Source organism: Gigantopelta aegis, chromosome 13 (genome assembly GCF_016097555.1).
Source record: "Gigantopelta aegis isolate Gae_Host chromosome 13, Gae_host_genome, whole genome shotgun sequence".
NCBI lineage: Eukaryota > Metazoa > Mollusca > Gastropoda > Neomphalida > Peltospiridae > Gigantopelta > Gigantopelta aegis.
The window spans coordinates 33,515,764-33,528,493 of NC_054711.1; the positions used below are offsets into that span (position 1 = coordinate 33,515,764).

General features: G+C 39.0%; 1 protein-coding gene across 1 annotated transcript in view; it reads right to left on the reverse strand.

The window, feature by feature from the left end:
- LOC121387272 (sodium- and chloride-dependent glycine transporter 1-like) overlaps positions 1 to 12,730 on the reverse strand; it is a 76,095-nt gene that overhangs the window by 3,785 nt on the left and 59,580 nt on the right. Inside the window, exons 5-9 of the mRNA XM_041518297.1 lie at positions 10,597 to 10,651; positions 7,546 to 7,678; positions 2,382 to 2,620; positions 830 to 954; positions 51 to 199 (exon numbers count right to left, since the gene is read on the reverse strand). Coding sequence (XP_041374231.1) covers positions 51 to 199; positions 830 to 954; positions 2,382 to 2,620; positions 7,546 to 7,678; positions 10,597 to 10,651 — 701 coding nt within the window. The remainder of the gene's footprint in view (positions 1 to 50; positions 200 to 829; positions 955 to 2,381; positions 2,621 to 7,545; positions 7,679 to 10,596; positions 10,652 to 12,730) is intronic.

Consider the following 12,730-nt stretch of genomic DNA (forward strand, 5'->3'; position numbering starts at 1 on the left):
CGAAGTACGTGCGTTTTTACAATTATGGAAAATGCATCTATTACAATCACCAGAACGATAAGAAACAATCGGATGTACAGAATAAATGCATCTATTACAATCACCAGAACGATAAGAAAGAATCGGATGTACAGAATAAATGCATCTATTACAATCACCAGAACGATAAGAAAGAATCGGATGTACAGAATAAATGCATCTATTACAATCACCAGAACGATAAGAAACAATCGGATGTACAGAATAAATGCATCTATTACAATCACCAGAACGATAAGAAACAATCGGATGTACAGAATAAATGCATCTATTTTTGTGTACAAAACTGGCAAATGTTTAATATATACATGTACATGTATACAGATACGTATTTCAGTATTTAGCGCCACTAGGCCACAAATATTTTTGCACCCCTCCAAAAAAAAACCCACGACAACAAAAAACATAATAAAGACTATAATCTACTAGGCTACTTAGTGGAAACATTTTAGAATATGCGGATGAATATTAGTGTGTGTGTGGGGGGGAGGGGGTTCAGGGGGTAGTTCTATGGATGGATCTGGCATAAAGAGCTTTTAGATACTAATTTATTTTGCGGCCCCCTAAAATTTAAAGTGAAGACACTAGTTTGTGAACAGATGTAGTTTTCACTACTAATGCCGTCTTTGATGAACAGACGGAGAGGGAGGGAGAGAATGCGATGGATGATTTGGATTTGGCGCCCTAGGCCTGGATCTAGTCGGCCTGTTTATTAATACAGCTCTCTATATAAATACTGTTCAGTGGCGTTGAAAATACTCTTGATACTGCGAGACTAAATAACTCAAACCTTGTTCGGTGACGTTTTCCATACTGACTTTCTTTTGGTGTGCCATGAATCCAAGAGTTGAGAAGATCGCAAACCCAGCATAGAAGCTGGTCAGACAGTTGATAATTGGAATGATAATACTGTCTCTGTGAACAAACAAACACAGCGTTAACACTAGTACACACACTGATTCCAACACACGATAATACTGTCTCTGTGAACAAACACACACAGCGTTAACACTAGTACACACATCGATTCCAACACACGATAATACTGTCTCTGTGAACAAACAAACACAGCATTAACACTAGTACACACACCGATTCCAACACACGATAATACTGTCTCTGTGAACAAACACAGTGTTAACACTAGTACACACACCGATTCCAACACACGATAATACGGTCTCTGTGAACACACAAACACAGCGTTAACACTAGTACACATACCGATTCCAACATATGATAATACTGTCTCTGTGAACAAACACACACACCGTTAACACTAGTACACACACTGATTCCAACACATGATAATACTGTCTCTGTGAACAAACAAACAAACACACACACCGTTAAAACTAGTACACACACCGATTCCAACACATGATAATACTGTCTCTGTGAACAAACAAACACACACACCGTTAAAACTAGTACACACACCGATTCCAACACATGATAATACTGTCTCTGTGAAGAAACAAACACAGCGTTAACACTAGTACACACATGATTCCAACACACGATAGTACTGTCACACACACCATTTAAACTAGTAAACACATGATTCCAACACATGATAATACTGTCACACACACACATACAGTTAAAACTAGTAAACACATGATTCCAACACATAATAATACTGTCTCTGTGAACAAACACACACACCATTAAAACTAGTAAACACATGATTTCAACACATGATAATACTGTCACACACACACACACACACCGTTAAAACTAGTAAACACATGATTCCAACACATGATAATACTTTCTTTGTGAAATCACACACACCCACGCGCGCGCACATGTACACACAAGATAATACTGCAGGAGGAGATGATAATACTGAGTCTGTGAACAAATAAACACACACATACAACATTTTTATTGTATCATTAAATGGGTCTCATCAGATTGAAATTACATGCGCGATTGCACTCGTGCACCGTAAAACCGAAAGTCTGTATAATAAGGAATTGCGCCAACCACATCTTGGATCTTGGGGAGTATTTAACCAGTGAACCCAGCTGACTTTAAATGTAAAACACAATGAGTAATTTTCTTTGGGGTTGAACGTCTTGCTCAAATATGTTTGGACTGAATAGCACCACCTTCGTGAGTGAAATCAATGCAAAACATAAAATCTGATCAAATTCAGGGTCATGCGTAAACTACAATATTTAGGGGGCAGTAAAAATAACAAGGGCAAGTAATAGAGTATCTTTGGCACTTCTAATTGGCACTTCTAAAAGGCATTTATCGTATTTTGGTCTGACGAGTAGGTAATTTCTGTCTACCTTCAACTAGTCAAGGCCCTAAATTGAGAAACTATTTACCTGATGGTGTTATTGGTGAATTTGTTGTAGCTAGACATGGCCGTCAGGCTTCCGGTGCACGCGCTCAGTGAGAAAAAGATCTGCGAGGCAGCTGCGAGCCAGACCTTAGAGTCCTTGAGTTTGGACAGATCAGGATTGAGGTAGTAGGCTATCCCCAGCTCGTGACCCTCCAGGGTGACCCCACGAATCAGCATGATCGTCAACAAGATGTAAGGGATGATGGAGAAGAAGTAAGCCACCTGATAATAACAATTAAATTGCATCTTCCGTGAATAACGCAAACATTCACCTTCTGTCAACGTTTAAAGCAACAGACCCTAGTTTGTAAACTGCATGTGAGGGAGAACTGCATTTGAGGGAGAACTGCATGTGAGGGAGAACTGCATGTGAGGGAGAACTGCATGTGAGGAGGAACTGCATGTGAGGGAGAACTGCATGTGAGGGAGAACTGCATGTGAGGAGGAACTGCATGTGAGGAGGAACTGCATGTGAAGTGAGGAGGAACTGCATGTGAGGAGGAACTGCATGTGAGGTGAGAATGAACTGCATGTGAAGTGAGGAGGAACTGCATGTGAGGTGAGAAAGAACTACATGTGAGGGAGAACTGCATGTGAGGGAGAACTGCATGTGAGGTGAGAAAGAACTGCATGTGAGGGAGAACTGCATGTGAGGAGGAACTGCATGTGAGGAGGAACTGCATGTGAGGACGAACTGCATGTGAGGGAGAACTGCATGTGAGGAGGAACTGCATGTGAGGGAGAACTGCATGTGAGGGAGAACTGCATGTGAGGGAGAACTGCATGTGAGGGAGAACTGCATGTGAGGAGGAACTGCATGTGAGGACGAACTGCATGTTAAGTGAGGAGGAACTGCATGTGAGGTGAGAATGAACTGCATGTGAGGGAGAATTGCATGTGAGGAGGAACTGCATGTGAGGAGGAACTGCATGTGAAGTGAGGAGGAACTGCATGTGAGGAGGAACTGCATGTGAAGTGAGGAGGAACTGCATGTGAGGAGGAACTGCATGTGAGGAGGAACTGCATGTGAGGAGGAACTGCATGTGAAGTGAGGAGGAACTGCATGTGAGGTGAGAAAGAACTACATGTGAGGGAGAACTGCATGTGAGGGAGAACTGCATGTGAGGAGGAACTGCATGTGAGGGAGAACTGCATGTGAGGTGAGAAAGAACTGCATATGAGGGACAACTGCATGTGAGGCGAGGAGGAATTGCATGTGAGGGAGAACTGCATGTGAGGAGGAACTGCATGTGAGGGAGAACTGCATGTGAGGCGAGGAGGAACTGCATGTGAGGCGAGGAAGAACTGCATGTAAGGAGGAACCGCATGAGAGGAAGAACTGAATATGAGGGAGAACTGTATTAATTGGAGCAGTATTCTACTATATTAATTGGAGCAGTACTCTACTGTATCAATTGGAGTGGTTTCTACTGTATTAATTGGAGCAGTATTCTTCTGTATTAATTGGAGCAGTATTGTACTGTATCAATTGGAGCAGTATTCTACTGTATTAATTGGAGCAGTATTCTACTATATTAATTGGAGCAGTACTCTACTGTATCAATTGGAGTGGTTTCTACTGTATTAATTGGAGCAGTATTCTTCTGTATTAATTGGAGCAGTATTGTACTGTATCAATTGGAGCAGTATTCTACTGTATTAATTGGAGCAGTATTCTACTATATTGATTGAAGCCGTATTCTACAGTACTAATTGGAGCAAAATTCTACTATACTAATTGGAGCAATATTCTACTGTACTAACTGGAGCAGTATTCTACTGTACTAATTGGAGCAGTATTCTACATTATTAATTGGAGCTGTATTCTATATTGTACTAATTGCAGCACTATTCTACAGTATTAATTGGAGCTGTATTCTATTGTACTAATTGGAGCAGTATTCTACAGTATTAATTGGAGCTGCATTCTACTGTATTAATTGGAGAGGTATTGTACTATACTAATTGGAGCAGTATTCTACTGTATTAATTGGAGCCGTATTCTACTGTACTATTTGGAGCAGTATTCTACTGTATTAATTGGAGCAGTATTCTACTGTACTAATTGAAGCAGTATTCTACTGTATTAATTGGAGCAGTATTGTACTGTATTAATTGGAGCAGTATTGTACTGTATCAATTGGAGCAGTATTCTTCTGTATTAATTGGAGCAGTATTGTACTGTATCAATTGGAGCAGTATTGTACTGTATTAATTGGAGCAGTATTGTACTGTATTAATTGGAGCAGTATTCTTCTGTATTAATTGGAGCAGTATTGTACTGTATCAATTGGAGCAGTATTGTACTGTATTAATTGGAGCAGTATTGTACTGTATTAATTGGAGCAGTATTGTACTGTATTAATTGGAGCAGTATTCTTCTGTATTAATTGGAGCAGTATTGTACTGTATCAATTGGAGCAGTATTGTACTGTATTAATTGGAGCAGTATTGTACTGTATTAATTGGAGCAGTATTCTTCTGTATTAATTGGAGCAGTATTGTACTGTATCAATTGGAGCAGTATTCTACTGTATTAATTGGAGCAGTATTCTACTATATTGATTGAAGCCGTATTCTACAGTACTAATTGGAGCAAAATTCTACTATACTAATTGGAGCAATATTCTACTGTACTAACTGGAGCAGTATTCTACTGTACTAATTGGAGCAGTATTCTACATTATTAATTGGAGCTGTATTCTATATTGTACTAATTGGAGCACTATTCTACAGTATTAATTGGAGCTGTATTCTATTGTACTAATTGGAACAGTATTCTACAGTATTAATTGGAGCTGCATTCTACTGTATTAATTGGAGAGGTATTGTACTATACTAATTGGAGCAGTATTCTACTGTATTAATTGGAGCCGTATTCTACTGTACTATTTGGAGCAGTATTCTACTGTATTAATTGGAGCAGTATTCTACTGTACTAATTGGAGCAGTATTCTACTGTATTAATTGGAGCAGTATTGTACTGTATTAATTGGAGCAGTATTGTACTGTATCAATTGGAGCAGTATTCTACTGTATTAATTGGAGCAGTATTCTTCTGTATTAATTGGAGCAGTATTGTACTGTATTAATTGGAGCAGTATTCTTCTGTATTAATTGGAGCAGTATTGTACTGTATCAATTGGAGCAGTATTGTACTGTATTAATTGGAGCAGTATTGTACTGTATTAATTGGAGCAGTATTGTACTGTATTAATTGGAGCAGTATTGTACTGTATTAATTGGAGCAGTATTCTTCTGTATTAATTGGAGCAGTATTGTACTGTATTAATTGGAGCAGTATTGTACTATATTAATTGGAGCAGTATTGTACTGTATCAATTGGAGCAGTGTTGTACTGTATTAATTGGAGCAGTATTGTACTGTATCAATTGGAGCAGTATTGTACTGTATTAATTGGAGCAGTATTCTTCTGTATTAATTGGAGCAGTATTGTACTGTATCAATTGGAGCAGTATTGTACTGTATTAATTGGAGCAGTATTGTACTGTATTAATTGGAGCAGTATTCTTCTGTATTAATTGGAGCAGTATTGTACTGTATCAATTGGAGCAGTATTCTACTGTATTAATTGGAGCAGTATTCTACTATATTGATTGAAGCCGTATTCTACAGTACTAATTGGAGCAAAATTCTACTATACTAATTGGAGCAATATTCTACTGTACTAACTGGAGCAGTATTCTACTGTACTAATTGGAGCAGTATTCTATATTATTAATTGGAGCTGTATTCTATATTGTACTAATTGGAGCACTATTCTACAGTATTAATTGGAGCTGTATTCTATTGTACTAATTGGAGCAGTATTCTACAGTATTAATTGGAGCTGCATTCTACTGTATTAATTGGAGAGGTATTGTACTATACTAATTGGAGCAGTATTCTACTGTATTAATTGGAGCAGTATTCTACTGTACTATTTGGAGCAGTATTCTACTGTATTAATTGGAGCTGTATTCTACTGTACTAATTGAAGCAGTATTCTACTGTATTAATTGGAGCAGTATTGTACTGTATTAACTGGAGCAGTATTGTACTGTATTAATTGGAGCAGTATTGTACTGTATTAACTGGAGCAGTATTCTACTGTACTAATTGAAGCAGTATTCTACTGTATTAATTGGAGCTGTATTCTACTGTACTAATTGAAGCAGTATTCTACTGTATTAATTGGAGCAGTATTCTACTGTATTAATTAAAGCAGTATTCTACTGTATTAATAGAAGCAGTATTCTACTGTACTAATTGGATCAGAATTCAACTGTATTAATTAGAGATGTATTCTACTGTATTAATTGGAGCAGTATTCTACTGTACTAATTGGAGCAGTATTCTACAGTACTAATTGGAGCTCTATTCTACTGTACTAATCGGAGCAGTATTCTACAGTACTAATTGAAGTCATATTCTACTGTAGTAATTAGAGCAGTATTCTACTCTATTAACTGAAGCAGTATACTACTGTACTAATTAGAGCGGTATTCTACTGTACTAACTGGAGCGGTATTCTACTGTACTAACTGGAGCTGTATTCTACTGTACTAACTGGAGCGGTATTCTACTGTACTAACTGGAGCGGTATTCTACTGTACTAACTGGAGCTGTATTCTACTGTACTAACTGGAGCTGTATTCTACTGTACTAACTGGAGCTGTATTCTACAGTACTAATTGGGGCAGTATTCTACTGTACTAATTGGAGCTGTATTCTACTGTACTAATTGGGGCAGTATTCTACTGTACTAATTGAAGCCGTATTCTACTGTACTAACTGGAGCAGTATTCTACTGTACTAATTGGAGCTGTATTCTACAGTACTAATTGGAGCTGTATTCTACTGTACTAACTGGAGCGGTATTCTACTGTACTAACTGGAGCGGTATTCTACTGTACTAACTGGAGCTGTATTCTACTGTACTAATTGGGGCAGTATTCTACTGTACTAATTGAAGCCGTATTCTACTGTACTAACTGGAGCAGTATTCTACTGTACTAATTGGAGCTGTATTCTACAGTACTAATTGGAGCTGTATTCTACAGTACTAATTGGAGCTGTATTCTACTGTACTAACTGCAGTAGTATTCTACTGTACTAATTGGAGCAGTATTCCACAGTATTATTACCTTGCCCATTGTCTTCACACCTCGACAGAGAGCTGCAGCGATCACAATCCATATGAGTAGGTTGCACGCGGTGAGGTCCCACTTGATATTCCCCGGAACATCGAGACCGGACGACTTGTCCAGAACACGCCGGCTGTACATTGAAGAAAGGAACGTTTGGTTAGACAAGACGTGCCACTGTATTTGATATTCAAGTCTTTGAATGTGAAATTATTAACCACTATGAGAAAGAAACCTTGTGACTGTCGAACGTCTGGTAATATGTGATCTTATTGACAATACTGGAACGAAGTGGTAACCCAGACCTTTGTCTTTTATCATGCACGAGTGCGATCGCACTCATACAGCGCACATAATTTCAATCTGGCGCGTGTGAAAAACAGCACATGTAAAACAATTTTGTATATTGATTGCCACTAGAAACACCAGTTTAATAATACCATAAAATAAAAAATGTGACTAGAACGGTAGCGTCCATGCAAGCTTATATGACCGGTACTTACCATTCCTATACAAATTGAAAAACACTGATTTAACAGACATCTTCGAAGACGTATCAGTCCGATAAAAACTCCTTTGCCCATTTAATTTATTATGAATTAGAAACCGTCCACTTTTGTAACGTGATAGATCACAACATCTGATAAGGCTAACTGTTCAGATAGTTATGGAAAAAAAGGAATTGAATTAAATAGTGGCTTCTGTAGCCTTTACAAATGAACTCATTACGGAAATCAGTGAAGTCGGTAAAACTGTCTCGATTAGTTCATACCTGTTAGTCTACTAAGCTTATGTGAGCTCCCGAAAATGGTAAGCGTGTGACTTTTTTACTTTCTTTAAAAAAGAAATAAAATTTATACAAAGACAATTCAAAAGTAAACGGAATAATAAAAAGAAGGAAAAGAAATGATAATAGGTATGTACATGTAAGAATAGGCCTAGGGCTTGTTTACAAAAAAAAAGTCTCTTTTTTACGTCTATTATTTTTATTTTTTTTATTTTAAAACAATCAAATAAAACTTTAAATATTTGTATTTCAGCAAGAGATTAATCAATCTAATTAAAATTAGCTCCACTATTACATGTGGATACAACAGCAGCCAGTTGTAGCTCATGTCCACCAATCAAAACCTTACTTGCAGAATCATGCCAGTGATTTAAAAATAATTTGAAAACATTCCAAATTATCCTGAGGGTATACGATTCAAGTTATGTTCAAGCAAAGTTAGCGGAAGTTTCTTATTTTGTTCAGTATATATGAATAATGTAACGCTGACTTGACAAAGATGTCGAGCTGTTCGTAACTGGTAGTGGAAGGTCAAATGACGTGTTACAAAATGTTGAGGGAGGGAGACTGGTTGCGTAATTGTCGAATTAAAAATGCCACATGAATGTCAGTGCCCCAACCAACACTATCAATTGAATTAATTGTAGGCCTATGTTTAACGAGTTATTTAAAATAATAATAATAATATGAGGAATCTAATTCAGTCGGTAGTAGGGTCTCCACGAGTACTCGAACACGGGTCGAGTCTAGCAAGACTCGAGTCCGTTCACAGGACTCTAGTACCCGTACAAGGTGGAATACAATGATCAACTATAATACAATGGACAATGCAGGACAATAATTTCAGCAGTAGATAACCAACAATAAAAGTTACACAATAATTATATGATAATGTGCTAGTTTCTCTTTTTAAACTGGCCGTCCGTCCGTCACAACACTAAACATATCAACCGGTTTCTAAATCCATGTTCAGCGCTGGAATTAAGATGCATAATGCTATTTTAATACTTCATTCCTTAATCTCATCATCATCTAATGTAAGTGTCGGGTACTCGGGTCCGGGTAGAATTTGACCCTCAAGTACTCGAGTCCAATATTTTGTACTCGTGGAGGCCCTAGTCGGTAGTGCACACCTGAGATGCTTGGGTCGTAGTCCTAATTGAACCACCTCCTCAGAACCAGTGGGTTTTTCCCATCCCAACTATCCTAATCATGTTCGATGTACATGAAATTCAAGACCAAAGTTGATTCCTACGCATGTTTAGTTGCACGTTCATCAAACCATCTAACACTGAAAAGGTATCTATAATTGTGTGCATCAAATTATCTGAATATTACATATTGTAGTTAAAAAATCAATTGTCTGCATCAGTGTATGTCATAATTATATTTCTATAGCACTGCTCCTGAAATGTTTTAATAACTCCATTCCTGATAGGAAAAAGAAATCAGTTTATTGGTTCATTTTTAAAACATATGTCTCTACATTTACATGTACCAATTACTTCATAAATTAATAATGCTTAGTTTTCACTCTCCTTAGCATTTTGATAAGTGCGATTTTTCACTCGCCTAAGCGTTTTGACGTGTGCGATTTTTTACTCGCCATGGTTTTTCAAAAGCCAAGGACTGGTAATATTAAATACTGCGTGCAATATGTGATCATACTGATGATATTTGATCTTATTAACAATACTGGATCTAAGTGGTGCTATTCAATATTTCCTGTAATATGTGATCATACTGATGATATTTGATCTTATTAACAATACTGGATCTAAGTGGTGCTATTCAATATTTCCTGTAATATGTGATCATACTGATGATATTTGATCTTATTAACAATACTGGATCTAAGTGGTGCTATTCAATATTTCCTGTAATATGTGATCATACTGGAGATATTTGATCTTATTGACAAAACTGGATCTAAAGTTGTATTAATCAATATTTCCTGCAATATGTGATCATACTGGTGATATTTGATCTTATTTACAATATACTGGATCTTAGTGGTACTTTACAATACTGCCTGCAATATTGGCACTATGATTGTTATGTTACTGATGGTCCTGTGATCAATATATTATTTTACCGGATAAATAATTACCTGCAATTGTAATATTTTATCATTTAGTAGTCGAAATACTGATTGTTGGTGGTACCCGTAATATTTAATCTTACAAGTAATATTTTAATCATCGTCTAACAGTTGATGGTACTGGCAATATTTGATCTACAATGCTGATAATATCTGAACTTACTAGTAATATTCCTCTGTTGATGTCCTTGCAGTGCTCACCGATATGTTGACACCAGCTACAAGGAGAAACATCAATACATTTAGATCAACTCTGACGTTGGCAATTTCCATTTTATTAAAATATTTATCAGTCTGACATATTACTGAAATAGTGACTCTATAATAATAAAAACATTATTTTTATGGATTTAGTTATACCTTATTAGTGATTTCCCTAGAAATTTGGCAAGGCATGGTAGACCAAAGACTTTTGGGGCATTTTCACCATTTTCGGGGCACTTGTTTTTCATTAAAAATACACAGAAATGTAATTTATGTGCTTGCTTTGATAAAGAATGGCATAAAATATAAAAGGCATATTTTATTAATTAATAATACCTTTTTGGGTGTTTTATAAAGGCAATTTTAGAATTAATTAGTGAAAAAGGCTTGTTTAATCTCCGGCAGCATGGTGCTGATTAAGGCAAGATGGTGCTAGACTATTGAGGCATGGTGCTGCACCATGCTAAAACAAGCTAGGGAAAAAGTAAAGTTTGTTTTATTTAACGACACCACTAGAGCACTTTGATTTTTTATCTTATCATCAGTTATTGAACATCAAACATATGGTCATTGTGACACTGTTTCTTAGAGGAAACCCGCTGTCGGCACATAGGCTACTCTTTTACGACAGGAAGCAAGGGATCTTTTAGTTGCGCTTCCCACAGGCAGGATAGCACAAACCATGGCCTTTGTTGAACCAGTTATGGATCACTGGTCGGTGCAAGTGGTTTACACCTACCCACTGAGCCTTGTGGAGCACTCACTCAGGGTTTGGAGTCGGTATCTGGATTGAAAATCCCATGCCTCGACTACCAGCCTGTAGACCGATGGCCTAACCACGCCGCCACCGAGGCCAGTACAAGCTAGGGAAAACACTACTTATATTGATAGTAATACAGGACTGCACGTTTTGCAGAACAGAATTGCGGTGACTGGTCTTGATCCGGACAGGGCTCTAGAAGGTAGGACAAGGCTCTAGAAGGTGGGTCAAGGTTCTAGGGGGTGGGACAGGGTTCTAGAAGATGGGACAGGGCTCTAGAAGGTAGGACAAGGCTTTAGAAGGTGGGACAAGGCTCTAGAAGGTGGGTCAAGGTTCTAGGGGGTGGGACAGGGTTCTAAGAGGTGGGACAGGGTTCTAGGAGGTGAGACAGGGTTCTAGAAGGTGGGACAGGGCTCTAGAAGGTGGGGCAGGGTTCTAGGGTGTGTGGCAAAGTTCTAGGAGGTGGGACAGGGCTCTAGAAGGTGGGACAGGGTTCTAGAAGGTGGGACAGGGCTCTAGAAGGTGGGCCAGGGCTCTAGAAGGTGGGACAGAATTCTAGGAGGTGGGACTGAGTTCTAGGAGGTGCGACAGGGTTCTAGGGGATGGGACAGAGTTCTAGGAGGTGGGACAGGGCTCTAGAAGGTGGGACAGGGCTCTAGAAGGTGGGACAGGGGACACGGCTCTAGAAGGTGGAACAGGGCTCTAGAAGGTGGGTCAGGGTTCTAGAAGGTGGGTCAGGGTTCTAGAAGGTGGGACAGGGTCCTAGAAGGTGGGACAGGGTCCTAGAAAGTGGGACAGAATTCTAGGAGGTGGGACAGAGTTCTAGGGGGTGCGACTGAGTTCTAGGAGGTGCAACAGGGCTCTAGGGGGTGGGACAGTGTTCCAGAAGGTGGGACAGTGTTCCAGAAGGTGGGACAGGGCTCCAGGAGGTGGGACAGGGCTCTAGAAGGTGGTACAGGGCTCTAAGAGGTAGGACAGGACTCTAGAAGGTGGGACATGGTTCTAAGAGGTGGGGCAGGGTTCTAGGGAGTGCGACAGAGTTCTAGGAGGTGGGACAGAGGTCTAAGAGGTGGGGCAGGGTTCTAGGGAGTGCGACAGAGTTCTAGGAGGTGGGACAGAGGTCTAAGAGGTGGGGCAAGGTTCTAGGGCATGCGACAGAGTTGTAGGAGGTGGGACAGAGTTGTAGGAGGTGGGACAGAGTTGTAGGAGGTGGGACAGAGTTCTAGGAGGTGGAACAGCCATTCCTATAGTATCACGATTTACAACAGACTGGTCCACAAGAGAAATAGACAACATCCGATCAGCAGTATGTCTGATCAGTGGTATGTCCGAT